Here is a 22,913-nt window from a genome sequence, read left to right as displayed (position 1 = left end):
CAAGCATGTATTGCTAGTATATTCTCAGATCAACATGAGATTGCAAAGACATTTATCATCAATCTTAGGCAAGAGATTTCAATCAGCAGATCTATGCAGTAGTTTGTATACCTATATTGTTTTCAATTATAACATGATTCCAGCCCACTCACACCACTTCCATCAACAAGAACTCTTGGTGATGTCATGAATAAACCGATTACTGAAAGTATGCACCATTAACAATACCATATTTGTGCTTCAGAGATACAGTTATTGACCTAATTTGGAAGTTTTAAAGAGCATAAAACAGACATATACCATAATTATCCCTAACCCAGATAACTTAACTGAATTATCATGGACACTTTATTTTGATTTGTATTGCTGATGATACTCAGCTTTGATATCAATTATATCATATTCAGTACCAAGTAAATTTTCCTCATTCACATAGATGTTTCTTGCCCATCAAAGACATTGACTACACAAACAACTTGCTGCACGCACACAAGTTAATATGTTCTCAATAATCTAAATTCTGGCAGCCCTTTGAGACACATACCATCTTCATCTACAGTAGTCTTAAACAATCCAGAATATAGTGATACACTGGGTCCTGGATAATCAAGGCATTGCTGTACATACCTCATATCTGACTGTCACTTCCATTTATTTATGAACACAGTGGCATTGAGTAATTTCTATGGAAAGATAGTGCGCTGAATCACTCCCACTGCAACCTCATCAACTTCTAATCCATAGTCTCATAATAAGCTGTTTAGCTAAGGTAATGAATGACTTGGTGTCTCAACATAACCATGCTTAAGAGCTGGCACAATGAATACAAGCGGGGTCAGTTGTAGTGCTTCCCTGTAAGCCTTCCATTACTAATGGTTCTTGGCTGCTTCTTTTTGCTGCTACACAGGGGTGGAGGCTTGACAGAGGTCGCCAACTTCAGAAATGGATGCTGGGGAAAAAAGAATAATAATATACCAGTATATAAAAACTTGTGTAGTGAACAAATCATATAGGCAGCACTTCTCCCCAGTCACAACCACTTGGTTTGTGACACTGATGCATAGAATACCTATTTCTCTTACTCTTTCAACCCCATTTTACCCTTAATGCAGGCTGGACATGGACATATGCATGTCCTTCCCGAAAATCACCTGTTTCCTCAAGTGCATATTTTGCCCCATCCTACCATCTTCCTTCTACTACTTACCCTGACATGCACTCTTACCAATCTCACACTTCCTTGTTTCTCAATACAGTAAGTCCTCGCTAACGCTGTGGTTACGTTCTTGAAAAACACAAAGTTAACAGAAACAATGTTAACAGAATAAATTATCCCATTAAGAAAGATAAAATACGCTACTTACGTTCCCCAGCCTCAATGGAATTTTAAAAATATATGTTATACATCCAAAAGATAAATAATCTAAATCATTTTTTAATGTACTCACTGATGGGCAGAGGAGGAGGAGTGTGTGGTGGGTTTAAACCTCCATTTTCGTAGCAAGGCTAATGGTCTTGCATTGCTTCTTCACAACACTAGCATTACTAACACTTGATGGGTGCTTGGAAACCATTTCATGGTTACAGTACAGTATTTATAGCAAAACACTTAAGCACACACGCACGGCCTGGAAGCCTAACAAAGACTGAGGGTTGTGACGCCCAGAGCGAAGCACCAGATGAGAGAGGGTGATGAGCCATAAGTAGTCCATGACGACGCCAATGACGAATCGGTCGACATTGTCGGAATCATGGTTATCTAAAGAGTAGCAACGCTACAACGAAACAATGTTGTCTGGGGCAACGTTAAACGAGGACTTACTGTACTGTATGTCCACATCTCCCAAATAGACCCTGATATCCTTATTTTATTTCCATATTCCTCATTTCTGTGTTTCTTATTCTGAATCTTACTTACCCAAAAATTACTCACAAGCATGTCTCTTTTATCACATCTAATTTTATCCTTCCTCTTGTATCTACTGTACAGCTGCATGCCCAATCAACACAAAAAATATGCCTAAATCAAGAGCTATAAGCCATTTGGAACCTGTAATTGTCTAAAATACATTTGCACATGCAAGTATAAAATGGAATGTGAAAAGGATAAGAAATTATTTTAAAGGTAAGTAAGAAACACCAACAGGGAAGGATAATCTTAAGAAATATTATGAATTTGTGATAAAAAAAGGGAAAGTATAATCAGTTTGGAATTTAAGGTTGGAAATAGGGAAAGACAAGACTAATCCAAACCTTAAGGAGTTGGTGGGCTGTGGAGCGCCTTTCAACTTCAACATCCAAACACTGGTCAAGGAAATCCTGGAACACATGAGATAGCTTCTCCGCTCCTTACTCTGGTTTTCCATTGGTTGCAATCAGGTACAATGCTCTGAGAGGATTTTCATTCAAGTATGGAGGTTCTCCTGTAAAGGAAGAATTTAAGAATTACATTTTCTGAGACCTTTAATCCATGAACTGCATCAGTTTTAAACCATTTTGTGTTAATTTGCTTTTAACTGTACAATGCATTTATCAATTTACTAAAAAGAAATACAATGCCAATACAGGATAAAATTATAATCATCTAGTTAATATTACCAAAAAAGCAAATACAGTAAAGTGTTTATGAAGTTTTTTTCTTCCAGAAATAACTTTGCTGGATATTAATTCTGCACACCATGATTTTTTTCTATTCTGGCCAGTACAGTACAGTACACCCATCCATCAGTTATAAATACAGTCATCCCTTGGTTATCACGCTTAATTTGGACCGCACCAGTGCGTGATACCGAAAAACACGAAAACAAAAGTACAGAGCCTATGGGATTTATTCTAATAGGTTCCAGGCACCCTAGACCCAATCCCAATTTTCCCATTTTATGACCATTTAGACCCACTAAAGATATAGATAAAGTTATGGTAAATATCAGACACACACATAGGCATGGCTAGGTTTATTACAAAGTGATGAAAAGGTAAGCTCAATACTGTAGTCCACAAAACATGTAGCTATGCTTTCTTTATTTGAGTTCCCTGTCTGAGGAGTCCGCTTTCATCACTTCCGGACGCCGAAGTCCTCCGCTCTCAATCTTAGAGTGCACCCGAGACTTCGTTATTCCTAGTAATGACATAAAATTTGAAATTGCAACTGGGATTGCAATTTTGGAGGCAATTTAGATGTATGATTATAGTTGGAACATTCAAGATCCATTGTGAGTGATGTTGAAAGCTTCAACTGTCTATATGGTTGGTAAAACTTGACAAGTAAATGAGTGTCAAGTCTGTCAGTATGAGTGGCATGTGTGAGTGCTTGTGTTTGTACAACCACTTTCAAGTTTTGTTACCTCCATCCATCTTCATCCAGCAAATGTGTTATTGTTAATGTGGGTGAAAGATTTTATCCTCAACAGATGTAGGTGAAGCAAGGGGGTAACAATACACCTGGAGGCAACTGTGTGATAACTAAATTCTCGGCCTAAAGATATAGATAAGTGTCAGAAACACACATAGGCAAGGCTAGGTTTATTACAAAGTGATGAAAAGGGCAAGCTCAATACTGTAGTCCACAAAACATGTAGCTATGCTTTCTTTATTTGAGTCCCCCATCTGAGAATTCCGTTTTCTCTCGCTTCAGGACGCCCGAGTCCTCCGTTTTCTTTCAATCTTAGAGTGCACCCGAGACTTCGTTATTCCTTAGTAATGACACAGAATTTGATATTGCAACCCCAATTGCAACTGGGGTTGTAATTGTTGAGGCAACTAGATATGTCTGATTACAGCAAACGTGTTTTTGTCAATTTGTAGATGAAAGATTTTATCCTCAATAGATGGAGGTGAAGCAAGGGGGAAACAATACACCTGGAGGTAAATGAGTGATAACTAAATTCTCGGCCTGAAAAAAGAGCTATAACAGCAGGTGTGCAGATTTTGATGGAGGGATGATAACGAAAATCGCGATAACCAAGTGCGCTATAACCAAGGGATGACTGTAGACTACAAATACATATAAATAAGCATTTTACAAAGGAAGGGTGGGATTGCTTGAACACCATTCAACTATCCACGAAAGAGCCTCAGAGATTTTTATCTATTGAAATAGCATAAAAAGGTATGGTGCTTATTTAAAAAACCGCGGACGTCCACCAAGATATGACATCATGGCATCCTGCTGCTTGGTTCTGTTGGTGTTATAATGTTATTACTGCACTTCAACAATGGAGGTCTTTAAGCACTTATTATGGTTAGTAATACATGTACACTAGTTCAACCATCGAACCAATCTTGTCTGAGTTGTCTCTGCTGTTGCCAGGCTGCGGGAATTCTTACTCCTCCCTCTGAGCAATTCTAACTTTAATTATAGCTTTGTCATAGCTCCCAAAAGGCCATTAACTAGTGGTAGTGTATCTGGTGCAAAGAGAGTGAAGGAAGTCAGGACTCTCATACAGAAAATTGAAGTGTTGGATAAACTCGCTAGCGGCATGAGTGCGTCAAATGTTGGTCATGCATCTGGAGTAAATGAGTCGACCATTATGACTATGACTCATCAATGGAGCTTAGCATCAAAATGAAACAGAATATTGAGAATGCTTTGTAGCATTACCAAGAAATCCATAAGGCATTCAAAATTAAAGGCAGACAATTGCCAACCACAATGTTTTTAACGCCGAGATCCAGCCCCCTCCACTCCTGTCTTTATCACCCCTCCCACCCTCAAGGCCTGCCTCTCCCCTTCATTCCATCGCTATGGCTTCCTCACCTGCCAGCCCTTTATTGGACATTCTGGATGATCCCAGTCCAGAGGTCTTAAAGGAGGAGCAGTAATATCTCAGTATAATAATTACTGAGGCCTCTACAGCATCTCATTATGATGAAAGAAAAGTACAATTTATATACATCAGCAACACTACTAACTAGTTTGCTCCCATAATGTTGACATTATACTTATGACTGGGGATAAATTATATATTCTTCCCAGTCATAAGTTTGTTAAAGAAAAACCTAATATTCAGTATGTATGCATGTTTCATTCACAGTGTTGTGTATCAGGCGTGCATTTGTGTGTATATTGCTGGTGAAGTACAGAAGTCTTCCCCTGCCAGTACACAGCCTCCGCTCCAACATGACTCCTGCTGTGCTCCTCGTGGGAACACACGGTAACTGGGTGCCTCGTGGGTCCAGGCTAGACCAGCAGGGGATCTCGGAGTAGCAGTGGGCCCCAGAGGGACGGCGCATAGGCCCACTGGCATGTGGACACGTTCTGGCGCCTACCAACCACCGCCCTGCTGCCTTGTGGATTAACCTTGGTACAGTAAAAGTCCGGCTGCCAGAAATCCGGACCACCCGAGAATCCGGACTTTTCGAAAACTATTTTTTTTTTTTTAGTGGGCTTTTGTGTGTATATAAAGATGCATGAGCCCACAGCTGCACAGCAAAAAGAAGCGACCACGTGTCGCCACCTTTAAAACGACAATCAAACTGTGACAACATACCGTGTATATACTCGCCTCTATAATCCCCTCGCTTATAGGCTACCTGATTTTTGACCAAGAAATCGTTAATTTATGATATTGCTTATGTTCGACCCACGTTTTTGAGGGTAATGGAACAACAAAACCCTAGTAAAAGGTTTCACATCCTTATAAACTGAGGTCACAGTTTGTTACGAAAGTGCCGAAAGCAAATTGTTTACCATGTATTATTACGACACTTTACACTGAAACGGGTAGTTTCAACAGTATTGTATATTTCCATTCAAGTATTTATCGTCAATTAGGGAGGGGAATATTATTGTAATACAACAATATTTAACCAACCATTCGAAAGTGATTACAAAATACTTTTGAACGAAAAGAAAGCGAAAGTCATTGCTGGCCACGCATTTATCCCCACTTTCCACTGTAATACATAAGTAATTTCAGCAAAATATTACATTTTCATGAATGTATTATATCAAGCACAGTATGAATAGAATATCATTGTAATATAACAATTTTAACCGAAAACTATTAAAACAGTAACATCTCACTCTAACATCGGAAGCTTGGGTAAAGCCTTTGCTTCGCTATGTATTTTATCCTATTTTACATTAGAAATATGTCATAAGGCCGGTTAACGCCTGACTGAACAACGTCCGATCGCATATAAGTCTGTGCCCCCCAAAAACGTGACGCCTGACCACCACCTACCTACCCCGGACGAAGACACGATGATCCTCCCCCATACTGGTCAGATATTATGTGTTAAAGGAATATGCTTCCTTACTTAGGCTTTCTAAGCATTTGCCTACAGGTGAAATGTTAACCTACATCTATTAAGGATAAAATCTTGCACCTACAAATTGATAATAACACATTTGCTGTAATCGACATATCTAGTGTTGCCTCTAACAATTGCAAGTTGCAATTGGGGCTGTAATTTCAAAATCTGTGGCATTACTAAAAATAGTAAAGTTTCTGGTGCAATTAAGATTAAGAAACTTAGTGACCCAGCGCCCTGATGTGAGAGAGAAAACGGATTCTGTATGACGGGGGGATCAAATATAAAAAGCATAGCTACCTGTTTTGTGACTACAGTATTAAGCCACCCTTTTCATCACTTTGTAATAAACCTAGCCATGCCTATGTGTGTTTATGATATTTACCATAACATTATATATATTTAGTGGGTCTAAATGGTCCCAAATGGGAAACTTGGGGTTGGGTCTTGGGTGCCTGGAATCAATTAGAATAAATCCCATAGGTTCTTGCAATTTCGTTATCGGCAATCCCAATTAGGCGCGATAACCAAGGGATGACTGTATATACTTGTGACACTGGCCAGTTGCTTCTGGTGTTATGGTACAGGGTACCAAGTGACAGCACTAGATCCGCTTTCCTCTATCAAGGAATAACAATTAAAATTTAAATTGAAAAAAAAAAAAACATTCAAAATAAATTACTATCTTACAAGAATCCCTCTCCAATGTAAGCGGTATTCACCCAGGTCATTTGGGTGGAAAAATTGGTGAGAAGAGCTTAGTCACTTAAAGTCATGATAAATAACACGCAGGCAGGCCTCAGCGCCAACTGTCAAATTTATCTCAAATAAATAAATAAACAAATGCCAGACATTCTGTCACCTCCCCCTCCTTTTCCTGCCACCCTCGTGTTCGCGATAAGCATTGCGATTTCTTTATGTTTATTTTATATAATTATCTGAGACTAAAAGCTGCCGATAATATAATTTGCATTGCTGAAACTTTGTAAGAGAGATTAATTTGAATATACGCTATATATATTTTGTTCAAGATATAAAATGTAGTACATGAAAATAAATGTACATTTTATAAAAGTTTTTCAACCAGGCTTTTTGGGTAGATTTATTAATAAATTTCTTTCATTTATTTCACCCATTTACATTCACACACCACATTCAAAATAAACGTAAATTAGCAAAGCTGGACTGCACATGTACTAATTTACTACGTACTAAAATTGTTATGTCTAGTGCGAAATACAACATGTTTATATTCAAATAAATCAGTATCTTACAAGAATCGAAGCTATGTTAATTATATATTCCTAGGTCATATCACTGGCATTTTAAAACGAGAGAAGCTTAGTAGGACTGTTAAATAAACACAGAGACTCCTGGCTCAAACTTATCACCTCAACCCCCCACCCCCAAACCCCGCTGGGTGGTGGAGCCGCCAGTCCCCACCCCCCCCAGCCAGGCTTTTAGGCTTACAGTTTTTATCTTACATAATATCTCAGACTAAAGTTAGGGATTATAATTTGCATTGCTGGAATCCTTGCAAGACAGCCAATAATTTGAATATAAACGCCATATTTTAAGCTCAAGAGATAAAAATTGTTGTATGCATTATTAGTACATATAGACATTTTATAAAGAAGTTAACTGTGGCTTCTGAGTAGATTTACATAGATTTCTTTAGTGCTGGAGTGCACATGTACTAATTTACTGATGTACTAAAATTGTTTGTCAGGCAAAATTATAGCATGTTTATATTCAAATTAATCAGTATGTTACAAGAATCCAGCTATGTTAATTATATTCACCCAGGTCATTTCACTGGCTTTTTATAAGAGAGAAGCTTAGTCACCGAAGAACTGATAAATATACACGAGTTAGACCTGGGCCTGTGCCAACTGTCAAACGTACTACCTCTCCTCCCCCACGCCTCTCTCCCCCATCTGCTGGCGTTTGCTGGAATCCTTGTAAACAGTGAATAATTTGAATATAAACGCCAAGTATTTTGCAGTAGAGAGATAAATGAATCACCCAGAATGCCATTGCTGGTAGTGATTTAAGAGTAAAGTGTATATGTACGTATATAGTATTCCACACACACGTAAGTATGAATGTACTCTTTGTGATGATCTGACAACGCCCATTTTCGCTAACGCCACGCTTCAAGAACGCACCGGCGACATGACTGTGCATCACGGTCTGTTAAAACTACTATTTATTTCCGAGAATATATTCATTCAGGCGAAAGTTCAGTAAAATATACGTGTGATGTAATAGTTTTTTAACTGAAAACGACTAAAACATTTTAATTCTCTAGCCCCAGTCTATGAGAGAGGACTGGGAGAAGCTGTTTAAAGCAGACGATGACAAGGAAATTGATTTTGATGGATTTTAATGAAATTATTCAGAAATAAATGTAGTATTTATTCAAGTCAATTAGATAGAATATTATTGTAATACAACAGTTTTTTAAACTAAAAACTATTCGCAGTTTATTACGGTAACATCTTTGAACGAAAGAAAGCGAAAGCTATTGTTTTCGTTAATGCATTTTATCCTACTTTCCACTGTGGCCAGCACGCCATTTCCAGCAAAATATTACATTTCCGTGAATGCATTATATCAAGCACAGTATGAATAGAATACCAATGCAATGTAACAATATTTTGAGTCCTAATTTTCCATTTACAGAGTACTGCAATACCATAATAATGGCTCCTAAAGAAGATAAACTTCGCTGTGTGAAGAGAAAGAAGAACACGTTGAAATTGAGTGACAAACTTGAAATAATTAAGAAACTAGAACGTGGTGTGAGCAATACTGTTCTAAAGGAAACATACGACATTGGAAAGTCTACAATAAATGATATAAAAAAGGCAAAGAATAAAATTCTAGAATTCACAGCTTTTTCATTAAAACTGCTCGTTTTGATAAATGAAGCATGCTATATTTGCCAATGAATAAACTATCAAAATGTACCTGTTCATCTCTTCTTTATTCCTCCTTAAATTTGAATTTTAAAAGTACTGCCTGAGAATCCGGAAAATCCGAAAATCCGGACCCAACCAATCCCCTAGCAGTCCGGATTTTTGGACTTCTACTGTATGTATATGGCTACGCGAGTAAACCCCAACGAAAAATCTGTGGTGGTGCCCCTTATCAGGCAGACATGCTTACAGAGCTCCAATAAGACCCCAACGGTGGTATAGGCAGAGGAGGTGACCACCATGGGACGAAGGAAATACCTGATGGACAGGCTACTAAGATGAAACCCAACAAACTGGGCTATCGGCAGTCCATTGCAACTCTCCCTCTCCACAGTCGTTGCAAAACTTACACCACTGGATCAGGAAAAAGGAGAGCCAAGATGTGTGGTTGCAGCCTGAGCTCCTGCCTCACCACATAAATCATCTCAAGTGCAGCCATCATCAAGCTCATCATACATCTCATCATCATCAAAACCCCTACACCCCAAAAGTCCGTGACGGATGAGTTGCGGCGGGGACAGGCAGAGATGACTGTCTCTAGTCACAACTCTGCTCACCCCACATGGGGAGGGGGCTAGAAAAAGTGCCCTAAACATACCCTTCCTAAGAAACCAACCTGACTGGGCAACCGCACCCAGCTAGCTCATCCTTATGCGGTCGAAAACACAATCAAATTCACAGATCCAAACAAAAACAAACCATACAACCTCTTGTGGTCGCTGCATGGAATGTCAGGACCCTACTCGATACTGGCACAATCGAACGTCCTGAAAGAAGAACTGCCTCTGTAGCAAAGGAACTGGCTAGCTATAACATCGACATAGCAGCCATTAGTGAGTCCTGGCTCCCAGAAGAGGGTCAACTCACAGAACTGGGGTCTGGCTATACCTTCTTCTGGAAGGGTAAACCTGCTGCGGAGAAAAACCACATTTATGGAGTTGGCTTTGCCATTCGCCAACACATCCTACACAGGCTAGCTGAAATGCCTATTGGGATCAACAAGCGCCTCATGACGCTTAGAGCCCCACTTAATCACTCACGTCATGCCATTTTCATCACTGCATATGCTCCAACACTGGATGCAGAGGATGACATCAAGGAGGCCTTTTACGCCGACCTCGACAGAGCGCTAACCTCTATCCCCACAGAAGAAAACGTTGTGCTCCTTGGTGACTACAATGCCAGAGTTGGCAGAGATGCTGACATTTGGCAGGGAACCGTAGGGAGAAATGGACTATGCAAGTATAATCCCAACAGCCTTCTCCTCCTCAGCAAGTGTGCTGCACACAACCTCACTATCACTAATACCATGTTTAGGCAGGCCGACAAGTTCAAGGGTTCACGGCAACACCCACGATCCAAACACTAGCATCTCATTGACTACATCATTGTCAGAGAAAGAGATCGCCGAGATGTCCTCATCACCCGTGCCATGTGTGGCTCGGGCCACTGTGACACTGATCATCGACTTGTCAGTGCCAAGCTCTCACTTCACGTTACCCAAAAACGGCTAATGCAACAAGCCTCCAGCAGAGGTTTTAACACTAAGCGTCTGGAGGATCCAGCGGTAGCACATGTTTTCAGAGAGCAGCTCGAACATAGACTGATAAACAACCCAACAGCAAACAATACAAATCCAAGCGCCGAATGGGATATTCTCGACACTGTCATGAGAAAAACCTGCAGAGAGACCCTCCGACAGATCGAAAGAATACACCAGGAGTGGTTTGATGAAAATAACCTGGCAATCAATGTGCTCATCGATGATAAAAGTGCTGCTTTAACTAACTGGCAGAACAACCCTCAGTCTCGGACCAAAGCCGATACCTTCCGCAAGAAGAAACAGGTGGCCCAGTGGAAACTTCTCAATCTAAAGAACGACTGGTTTAAAAATAAAGCATGTGAGAGACAAAAATTTGCAGATCAGCAAAAGATGTGCGAATTTTTAAATTCCACTAAAACATTTTATGGGCCAGTCACTCGTGGCGCAGCCCCCCTCCTCTCATCCGATGGTAACTCCCCAATTAAAGATGATGAAGGCCTCCTTCAGCACTGGAAAGAGCACTATCATTTACTGCTCAACCGAAACACCGATGTGGATGTCCTGACTACCCAGCAGGTCCCTCAGCCTCCAGAGCTGACCCACCTCAGCTATCCTCCATCCCTGGATGAGGTAGCTACCGATGAAAAATAACAAACACTCAGGGCCTGATGGCATCCCAGCCGAGGTGCACAGAGCAGGAGGACCTCTGCATACCAGCGGTCTCCACTCTCTCGTAGAGAATATATGGAAAAAGGAGGAAATCCCCCAAGCTCTTAAAGATGCCTCCATTATAAATATTTATAAGAACAAGGGAGACCGGTCAGACTGTGGCAACTACCGCGGGATTTCGCTGCTGTCCATAGCTGGCAAGGTTATCCTCCTAAACAGACTTCTTCCTGAGGCAGAAAATTTCCTCCCAGAATCTCAATGTGGTTTTAGATCATCATGTGGCACCACTGACATGATCTTTGCTGACCACCAGATACAGGAAAAGTGCAGAGAACAGCATTGTGACCTGTATATGGCTTTCATCGACCTAACCAAGGCCTTCGACTCGGTAAACAAGGAGGCCCTCTGGTGGACCCTCAGCCATTTTGGCTGCCCACCAAAATTCATCGCCATTGTGAGGCAACTCCAATATGGCATGAACGGCAGTGTCCTGCACAATGGCACCCAGTCTGAGATCTTCCCCATCGAAATGGGGGTAAAACAAGGGTGTGTACTTGCACCAACTCTCCTTTCCATTTTCTTAGCTGCCTTCCTTACTCGTGCCAGTGCCAATTTAGCCGGCAGGGTGGACATCGAGTACAGGGTGAAGGGGGGGTCTTTTCAACACAAAACGACTCCAGGCAAGAACATGGGTGTCAGCAGCTTCCATTACTGAACTTCAGTATACAGACGACCTCACCCTTGTTGCCCACACTGAACATGACCTACAGGAGATCCTGAACACCTATGCAGATGCGTATGCACACTTCGGCCTTGAGATGAATGTACGTAAGACTCAGATTCTCTTTCAGCCTGCCCCTGGTTCAGACACACCTCCACCATCCATCCAGCTTAACGGTACTACCCTCTCTAATGTTACCCACTTTCGGTTTCTCGGCTGCCACCTATCCACCACCGCAGACATCGATGAAACATTGGATCAGTTGTGCATCTCAAGCCTTTGGCAGACTCCTAAACCATGTCTTCAGTTGTAGGGAGCTGAAATTATCTACAAAGTTGCACGTACAGTATATTGAGCAGTGGTCTTACCCACCCTGCTAGTGCTATATGGCAGTGAGACATGGGTCACATACAGGAGGCACCTGAAGGCACTTGAACAACTGAAAAGATATAACGATAGTCTTAAGGCAAACCTGAAAAGTGCCAAATCGACCCACTCACCTGGGAGACGATTATTCCACACTGTAATGCTTGGAGGCGTCACCACACAAGAATGTGCCAATACTTTCGAGTTAGCCCGACTACAGTACATACCGAGGCAGACAAGCGCCAACGCTCGAAAGATGCTGCCGTCACCCATCCCGCATTAGATGTAGCCCTCCACATATGCAACATGTGTGATTGACCCTGCCAGTCCCATATCCGACCTAAGTGACATCCTTAATAACTCATATCATTGTATCATAGCTGGATGATCATTATATTCGATTCCGAGTGACAGCAAAGTAGTTGTAGTAGTTGTAGGGCAGTGGCAGGGAACCTGCAAGTTTGTGCTGGCCACCAGGCTGGAGGAGAAGCTGCCATTCACGCCGTGAGAACGATATTTGAGCAGAGTGAGTGTGAGGCCGTTCTCCTGGTGGACACTTCAAATGCATTCAACATACTTACCCGCAAGGCCGCACTGCACAACATCAAGATCAAGTTTCCAAGCTTTGCAATGTATGTTGAAAACACCTATAGGAATCCATCAGACCTTTATATAGTAAATAACAAGGCTCTAAGAGGTGATACCATCATACAGTCAACTGAGGGAACTATGCAGGGGGACCCTGTTGCAATGGCAATGTCCGCAATAGGCCTATCCGTGCTCCAAAAACAATAAAATTTGAAACAACCGAGGTCAAGCAACTGGCGTATGCTGACGATCTTACAGGAGCAGGAAAAGTGAAGGACATAAAAAAGTAGTGGGACCTGGTAACATCACGAGGTCCACAAATAGGGTACCACCCAAACGCCAGCAAGTCCTTCCTCATTGTGAAGCCAGAACAATATGAACGGGCAATGGAGGTGTTCGGTGGTAGAGAGGTCAAAATAACAAAGGATGGCCAAAGACACCTAGGCGCAGTAAGCGGCACGACGGACTTCAAGACCGAGTACCTAACGGGAAAGGTGAATGAGTGGGTCAGGGAAATCCAAGCTCTGTCAGATATTGCTAACACAGAGCCACATGCGGCACTTGCGACATTCACCCATGGAGTCAAGCATCGCTGGAACTACCTGATGCGCACTATCCCTGATATCGGACCCCTTCTCCACCCTATGGAAGAAGCTATCAGCGTCCATTTCATTCCCAAATTAGTGAAACGCCTTCACTTAACCCCAACAGAAGCATCACTCCTTGCACTACCACCAAGACTGGGAGGAATGGGATTGACCAATCCAGAGGAGATTGCTGCCACTGAACATCAAAACTCAGTTTAGCTCACGGCAGCCCTCACTGACCACATAATAGCTCAGAAAGCAACAGATGAGGTGGATACCAGTGAAGTAAACAAGATTCGAAGGTCCATTATGACAAAACGACAGCACAGCCAAAGTGACAAGTTGCAGCAACTGATGATGCTGCAAGTACCAGAGAATTTGAAGAAAAAAAAGTAGCTATAGCATAGGAGGTGGGTGTCTCGAACTGGTTAACTACATTACCAATAAGGGCAAATGGTTTCAGTCTCAATAAAAAAGAATTTACAGATACCATTGCTCTAAGGTACGGTAGTCCAGTAGAAGGTTTGCCCTCCCAATGAGTGTGTGGCTCTTCCTATGACGTCGATCACGCCATGGTGTGCAAGAAAGGTGGCTTCATTTGCATGAGGCATGATGAAGTAAGGGATCTCACAGCAAATATGTTGAAGGAAATATGCCGTGATGTCATGGTAGAACCGACCTTTCTTCCATTGGACGGTGAGATTTTCCAACATAGGACTTCAAACACATCCAACGAAGCCTGCGTTGACGTCAGTGCTCGAGGATTCTGGACGCGAGGACAGCGAGCCTTCTTTGACATCAGGATTTTTTATTCCATGGCCGCGTGTCACTGTAACTTAGCTCTATGCTGCACACAGGAGGAACGAGAACGACAAGATAAGGGCATATGGGGAGAGAATTCATAATGTTGATCAAGGCACCTCTGGTGGGATGGGACCAAGTGCAAGATGCTTCTACGCCAAACTCGCGGAGGTGCTATCCGAACAGAAGCAGCAGCCCAGAAGTTATGTTACAGCCTGGATGAGATGTCGACGGTCCTTCTTTGTCCTTAGGTCTACTTTGCTCTGCCTCAGGGGAGCGAGAGCATCGCCCCCAAAGCCGACAACAGTTGCAGATATTGACTGAGGCAACAGTCACTGAATGCTGCATAGATCTGAGGCTCAACTAACTCAACGCAGCTAGGATAGCTACTTATGTACAAGGATATTTAATTTTAAGTAATAAAATGACAGTAAAGGTGTGGCTATTGGGGGAAGTTGGAGGCCATTAAAAAAGAAAAGAAAAGTGTGTGTGTGTGTAAATAATAATAATAATATTTAATAAACGGCTTATTAATAGAGTTGCAGCCGGTGGCTGAAAATATACAAACTTACATGTGATTTAGACATAATAATATACATTCAATACATTTAGAGGTCTATACAGTACATAAATCAGTTGTTGTTTATTATTTTAACAATAGATGGGATAGTGCTGTTCTTATATCTATCGGTGCGGGCTCTTATGGGCTGAATTTTGTTGAAGTGGTGGGCTGCCCGAGGTTGGTGGGGGACTGCCGGTGGCAGGTGGTGGCGATGACGTACGTGTGTGTGTGTGTGTGTGTGTGTGTGTGTGATAATAAAAATTAACGGTTTATTGAAAAAGTTCTGCAGCCGGAAGGCTGAAAATTTACATTGGACATAAATGACTTTTTACATACATTGATGGTTTAACAAAAGCCTTTATTAGAGAAAGGTAAAGGAACATACAGATTAATGTAGGTGTTGAACAGCAAACACGTAGTGTAGTAACTCCCTCCCAGATGGTGTTAGGAGGGACCTCATGTGGTGTAGTAGTTCCATTACAGATGGTGTTATGAGGGACCTCACGAAGTGTAGTAATTCCTCACAGATGGTGGTATGAGGGGCCTGACGTGGTGTAGTAATTCCCTCACAGATGGTGTTATGGGGGCCTCACATGGTGTAGTAACTCACAGATGGTGTTATGAGGGGCATCACATGGTGTACGAATTCCCTCACAGATGGTGTTATGAGGGGCCTGACGTAGTGTAGTAATTCCCTCACAGATGGTGTTATGAGGGATCTCACGTGGTGTAGTAATTCCCTCACAGATGGTGTTATACGAGTGAGGTTTGGTTCCAGGCCTTCCTATCTTAGACGGATTAACACATCGCTGGTTGTTGTTGGGTCTCATGGGCAGTTATCACTGGGTACCTGGGACCTCACTGTGTGAAGATTAACTTGGGTACGAATCGGCTGTTACTGTTGAGTTGTTCTCACTGACTTAAGCACTGTTCACCTCTGTTCAACACTGGTTCCATTCCTTTCTTAAATGAAATTGTAACTTCTGGCGAGAACGCGTTGATATTCCAGTGGGGAGGAGGGTTCAGAGAGGGAGTATAAATATAAAAATTACACAATTGACAAATTTGGACGACTACATCACTTTCAGAGTAGCCTATTGCAGATGACCTAGCTTCTTTCCCCTGTCCGTACTTTCTGCACTCATTTTGCTCAAGAGATAAAACAATGACCATACCAAAATCAATAAGCATATTACCTTCCTTGATCAATAATGACTTAGTAAAATATCTTCTGTCTCCACCTATGCACTGGTATTCCCACACATTCATCTGGTAGGGAGGGTTGGTGAGGGGTGGGAGGGAGGGACCGGCGACCAACCACCTGGCACCACGGTGTGAAGAATATTTTTTTTTTTATTAACTGAAGATATTTGTTTTAGCTCATAAAATTCATACAAATTACCGGGCCAGAATATAATTTACATTGCTGGAATTCTTACAATTTGATGATCATTTTGAATATAAACATCATATATTTTGCATTAGACACAAATTTTAGATATAATGTTTACTCGAGTAAATATGTTATCTTTTGTGCAAAATATATGACATTTATATTCAAAATATTCCTGGTTTTACAAGGAATCCAGCAATGTCAATTATATTATCCTAACTTTAATCTGAGGTATTATTTAATACTAAATGTTAAAATCTAGTTTTTTCACCAAACCTTTCTCTTGAAGGGAGGATTGGTGGGGGGTGGGGGGGAGGGTTGGGACGGACCGACCATCTGGCCCGGTTGGAAGAGGGGGGGAGGCAAGGTGGGGTACTTTGATTGACAGATAGTGTCGTGAAGAATATTTTTTTATTAACTGAAGATATTTGTTTTAGCTCATAAAATTCATACAAATTACCCGGCCAGAATATAATTTACATTGCTGGAATTCTTACAATTTGATGATCATTTTGAATATAAACATCATAGATTTTGCATTAGACATACAAATTTTAGATATAATGAGTAAATATGTTATCTTTTGTGCAAAATATATGACATTTGTATTCAAAATATTCCTGGTCTTACAAGGAATCCAGCAATGTCAATTATATTATCCTAACTTTAGTTTGAGGTATTATTTATTACTATACCTGGTTTTCCCCCCAAAATTTCTCAGAGAGGGAAGAGCCAGTGAGTGTATCTGCAACTGTTGTCGGCTTTGGGGGCGATGCTCTCGCTCCCCTGAGGCAGAGCAAAGTAGACCTAAGGACAAAGAAGGACCGTCGACATCTCATCCAGGCTGTAACATAACTTCTGGGCTGCTGCTTCTGTTCGGATAGCACCTCCGCGAGTCTGGCGTAGAAGCATCTTGCACTTGGTCCCATCCCACCAGAGGAGTGAAGGTGCCTTGATCAACATTATGAATTCTCTCCCCATATGCCCTTATCTTGTCGTTCTCGTTCCTCCTGTGTGCAGCATAGAGCTAAGTTACAGTGACACGCGGCCATGGGATAAAAAATCCTGATGTCAAAGAAGGCTCGCTGTCCTCGCGTCCAGAATCCTCGAGCACTGACGTCAACGCAGGCTTCGTTGGATGTGTTTGAAGTCCTATGTTGGAAAATCTCACCGTCCAATGGAAGAAAGGTCGGTTCTACCATGACATCACGGCATATTTCCTTCAACATATTTGCTGTGAGATCCCTTACTTCATCATGCCTCATGCAAATGAAGCCACCTTTCTTGCACACCATGGCGTGATCGACGTCATAGGAAGAGCCACACACTCATTGGGAGGGCAAACCTTCTACTGGACTACCGTACCTTAGAGCAATGGTATCTGTAAATTCTTTTTTATTGAGACTGAAACCATTTGCCCTTATTGGTAATGTAGTTAACCAGTTCGAGACGCCCACCTCCTATGCTATAGCTACTTTTTTTTCTTCAAATTCTCTGGTACTTGCAGCATCATCAGTTGCTGCAACTTGTCACTTTGGCTGTGCTGTCGTTTTGTCATAATGGACCTTCGAATCTTGTTTACTTCATTGGTATCCACCTCATCTGTTGCTTTCTGAGCTATTGTGTGGTCAGTGAGGGCTGCCGTGAGCTAAACTGAGTTTTGATGTTCAGTGGCAGCAATCTCCTCTGGATTGGTCAATCCCATTCCTCCCAGTCTCGGTGGTAGTGCAAGGAGTGATGCTTCTGTTGGGGTTAAGTGAAGGCGTTTCACTAATTTAGGAATGAAATGGACGCTGATAGCTTCTTCCATAGGGCGGAGAAGGGGTCCGATATCAGGGATAGTGCGCATCAGGTAGTTCCAGCGATGCTTGACTCCATGGGTGAATGTCGCAAGTGCCGCATGTGGCTCTGTGTTAGCAATATCTGACAGAGCTTGGATATATATATATATATATATATATATATATATATATATATATATATATATATATATATATATATATATATATATATATATATATATATATATATATATATATACACACACACACACAGTCAACCCTCACTTTACGCGGTCCCACATTCCGCGTTTCCACGTTTACGAGGTGCCCTGCCAGAACCCAGGATGCTCACATTCCGCGGTGGGTGTACCCCTTTACACGGTGAAGTATAATTTTTTTTAATTTAGCTCATAAAATTCATACAAATTATCCGGCCAGAATATAATTTACATTGCTGGAATTCTTACAATTTGATGATCATTTTGAATATAAACATCATAGATTTTGCATTAGACATACAAATTTTAGATATAATGTTTACTCTTGAGTAAATATGTTATCTTTTGTGCAAAATATATGATATTTATATTCAAAATATTCCTGGTCTTACAAGGAATCCAGCAATGTCAATTATATTATCCTAACTTTAGTCTGATTTATTATTTATTACTAAAAAGGTAAACAGTCTGGTATTCCCACACATTTATCTAGTAGGGACGTTGGTGGGGGGTGGGGGGGAGGGAGGGAGGGACCGGCGACCGACCATCTGTTACCGTGTGAAGAATATATTTTTTTTTTATTAACTGAAGATTTTTATTTTAGCTCATAAAATTCATACAAATTACCCGGCCAGAATATAATTTACATTGCTGGAATTCTTACAATTTGGTGATCATTTTGAATATAAACATCATATATTTTGCATTAGACATAAAATTTTTAGATAAAATGTTTAATCTGAGTAAGTATGTTATCTTTTGTGAAAAATATATGACATTTATATTCAAAATATTCCTGGTCTTACAAGGAATCCAGCAATGTCAATTATATTATCCTAACTTTAGTTTGAGGTAATATTTATTACTATACCTTAAAATCTAGTGGTTTTACCCCAAAAATTTCTCAGAGAGGGAAGAGCCAACGAGTGTAGTGTGAGAAGAGGGGGAGGGAGTTGAGTCCATTATTTGAATGGACATTAACTTCATGCATTGTAAAGTTAAGATTAAATATTTTTACTACAACATAGTTATGTGTCGTCAAAAAGTGGAGTTTGGGGATCGGCCTGGACTCCATTTCAATTAATCCCATATGTTATGTTATTCACTTTACGCGTTTCTCGCTTTCCGCGGTACCCTCCGGGTTACATTAACCGCGTAAAGTGAGGGTTAACTGTATATATATATAATATACAGGTTGTACCGCTCTAGTCCGGCATTCTGTGGTCCGGAAACTCCCGTGGTCCGGAACGATTTTAGTTTGTCCAATAGGTAGATAGGCAGTTTTTTTTTTTTTTACTTATTTCTGAATTATTATTATTATTACAGGAGTATTAAATTTTTGCCCCTCAGGCCCCAATGTGGGTCAGTGACCTATGCCCGGGTGGGCTAATCCCCTTAAAAAAAAAAACAAAGCCTCGGGAAATTAAGGTTTGTTTACATCCGGCAGTTTGGCTGCTCTCTCTCTCTCTCTCTCTCTGCTTGTCTATACAGAGTACAACATTTAACCCTTCAATATATATGAGCAGTAAATAAGTGTTGCTTTCATATTCTTATGTAGAGTAATGACGATATGTTTTCACATGTGCGCACTTACATACGCGCAGTCTCACTTTTTTTTTACCATTAATGGTTAGCTACTTATATTGTTCCATTTATTAACATTAAATAACATTACAGGTACTTCAAGCAACCATATTCATTTTTTTACATTAATTTTACTACAGCTAAACTCAGGGTCTTATTTTCTTCAGTTTTATATGTAGAACCAATCAGTCACTGGTTTCGTAAGCTTTAACATAAACAATGCCGGCAGCCGTCTCGTCTCCTCTAATATTCCACGTATTATTAATAAATTGTATTGTTAATTTTGCACACACGTACATTAATTCAATAAAAACAAATTCAGAAACATTAATTAAAATATATATGAACAGTAAATAAGTGTTGCTTTCATATTCTTATGTAAAGTAATGACGATATGTTTTCACGTGTGCGCACGCGCACTTACATACGCGATCTCTCTTTTTTCTTTACCATTATCGTTAGCTACTTCTATTGTTCCATTTATTAACATTAAATAACATTACTTAAAACAACCATATTAATTTTACTACAGCTACAACCAAGGTCTTATTTTCTTCAGTTTTATATGTAGAACCAGTCAGTCACTGGTTTTGTAATCAACGAAAACAATGCTGTGTCATTTCCTCGTGTGTTTTAATATTCTACGTATTATTAATGAATTGTATTGCTCATTTTGCACACATAAACATTAATTCAATAAAAAAGACATTCAGTAATAAACAATAATGAATCTTTTGTACATAAGAGAAATGACGCTGTTTACACGATTATGCACGTCGTCTGCACGTTGGCGGGCCGTTCAAACCCGTCGAAATTCAAGTTTCCGCCGTCAAAATTTTTATTTATTTATTTTTTTGTGTGTTCCAATAAAATACGTTAAGAATTAAAAACTCGCGAAATTTGAGAAGCTACTATACAACATTTAACCCTTCAATATGTCTTCAAAGAGACCATGATGCAGAGAAAGTGGTGCTAGTGCTTCCAGGCATAAGCACAAGTCACTATCTATCCAGGAAAAGGGTGAATTTCCATGGTCCAGCACCGGTCAGGTCCCGAGGTTGCCGAACTAGAGAGGTACAACCTGTATACCGTATATACTCGTCTATAACCCCCCTTCGTATATAAGTCGACCCCGATTTTTTGACCAAGAAATTTTTAATTTATGATATTCCTCGTTTATAGGTCGACCCAAGTTTTTGAGGGTAAAGGAACAACAAAACCTTCAGAGAAACACTACGTCCTATAAACTTGTTTACCATTTATTATTACGACACTTTACACTGAAACGCGGGTAGTTTAAAAAAACTATTTGTATATTTCCATTCAAGTATTTATTCAAGTCAATTAGGAGGGAATATTATTGTAATACAATAGTTTTTTAACTGAAAACCATTCGAAAAGCGATTACGGTAACATATTTTGAACGAAAGAAAGCAAAAGTCATTGTTTTCGTCACAATTTTATCCCACTTTCCACTGTAATACGTACGTCATTTCAGCAAAAAATATTACATTTCCGTGAATGTATTGTATCAAGCACAGTATGAATAGAATATCACTAATATAACAGTATTTTAACCGAAAACTAATAAAAAAACGAGTAACATATCTTGAACATCGGAAGGTTTGGTAAAGTCTTTTGTTTCATGTAGTTTATCCTAATTTACATTGAAATACATCACGTTTCAGCAAAACTACTATTTATTTCTGAGAATATGGAAATGTAATATTTTTGCTGAAATGACGTACTTGTTATAGTGGAAAGTGGGATAAAATCGTGACAAAAACAATGACTTTCGCTTTCTTTCGTTGAAAAGATGTTACCGTAATCGCCTTTCGAATGGTTTTCAGTTAAAAACTGTTGTATTACAATAATATTCTATCCTAATTCACTTGTGATGTAACAGTTTTTTAACAGAAAACGATTCGAAAAACACGTGTACCGTCTAGCTGATACGGCAGAGCCCTGGTCGCGGAGGCTTTGTGTTTGCTTCGGCCCTTCTTAAGCAGCTTTTAATTTTAGCGTACGTTGAAATTGTGTTTACCGGTATACAGTGGGGTATGCTATAACGAACGTAATTGGTTCCAGAACCTCGTTCGTTATAGGATTAATCCGTTCCAGGCCCCCAAATACAACCACTTAACACTGAAAAAATTCTGTGGAAAATGTAAAAAATACGGTACTTTATCTTACCTTAGTGTTATTCAGCATGCAGGTACCCCTAAACACTGGCACATCACTATCACTTCCACTGGGAGTCTTGGCTTTAAGGTCCTCAAACAATTGTTTAGCCTTCTCACAAATTATAGCTTCACTAATGTTACCACCTGCCATTTCTTTCTCCTTTATCCACACTAAGAGTAAATTTTCCATCTCTTCAATCACATTACACTTTGCTTTGCTAAGTCTAAAGATTCCCTTAGCCACTTGCACAGTTTTTAACTCCTCTTTATTCTTCAAAATCGTACATATAGTCGATTTAGCCATCCCATATTCATCACTAAGTTTCGCAATGCTTCTTCCATTCTCACGTTTCTTTACAATTTCTTTCTTAGTTTCAAGGGTTATTAGCTTTCTCACTCGCTTTGGACGACTCATTGTTACAATTGTATACTTGTATAACAAAATAGTTATACAAATAACGCGAATTTCCACATCAAAAGACGAAATTTCAACAATAACAGTGGTGCACTGGCTACACAATGAGACAAAGATGGCGCCTGACGCTCTTGTTGTGGGTCGCGGTACAACAATATTCATGCGCCAGGCGAAATAGTCCCGTATTCATCCGCGTTCGTTGTAGGAGTTGCGTTCGTTATAGCATTCTCAATTTTATAGGTAAAACCGTTCGTTATAGGAATATT

At 40.3% G+C, this 22,913-nt stretch overlaps 1 protein-coding gene across 1 annotated transcript in view; it reads right to left on the bottom strand.

Annotated features, from left to right (window-relative positions):
* Window positions 1–2,000: 2,000 nt before the first annotated feature.
* The window catches only part of LOC121879600 (serine/threonine-protein kinase Pak-like), a 122,820-nt gene continuing 101,907 nt past the window's right edge, over window positions 2,001–22,913 (bottom strand). The window contains exon 15 of the mRNA XM_042386301.1: window positions 2,001–2,423. Within this exon, the coding sequence (XP_042242235.1) occupies window positions 2,350–2,423 (74 nt within the window). The 3' untranslated portion in view covers window positions 2,001–2,349. The remainder of the gene's footprint in view (window positions 2,424–22,913) is intronic.

The sequence above is a fragment of the Homarus americanus genome, unplaced genomic scaffold (assembly GCF_018991925.1).
Source record: "Homarus americanus isolate GMGI-L3 unplaced genomic scaffold, GMGI_Hamer_2.0 scaffold51859, whole genome shotgun sequence".
Classification (NCBI taxonomy): Eukaryota; Metazoa; Arthropoda; class Malacostraca; order Decapoda; family Nephropidae; genus Homarus; species Homarus americanus.
Note: the sequence above shows the minus strand (reverse complement) of the source record. Positions and strands in the feature narration are given on the sequence as shown.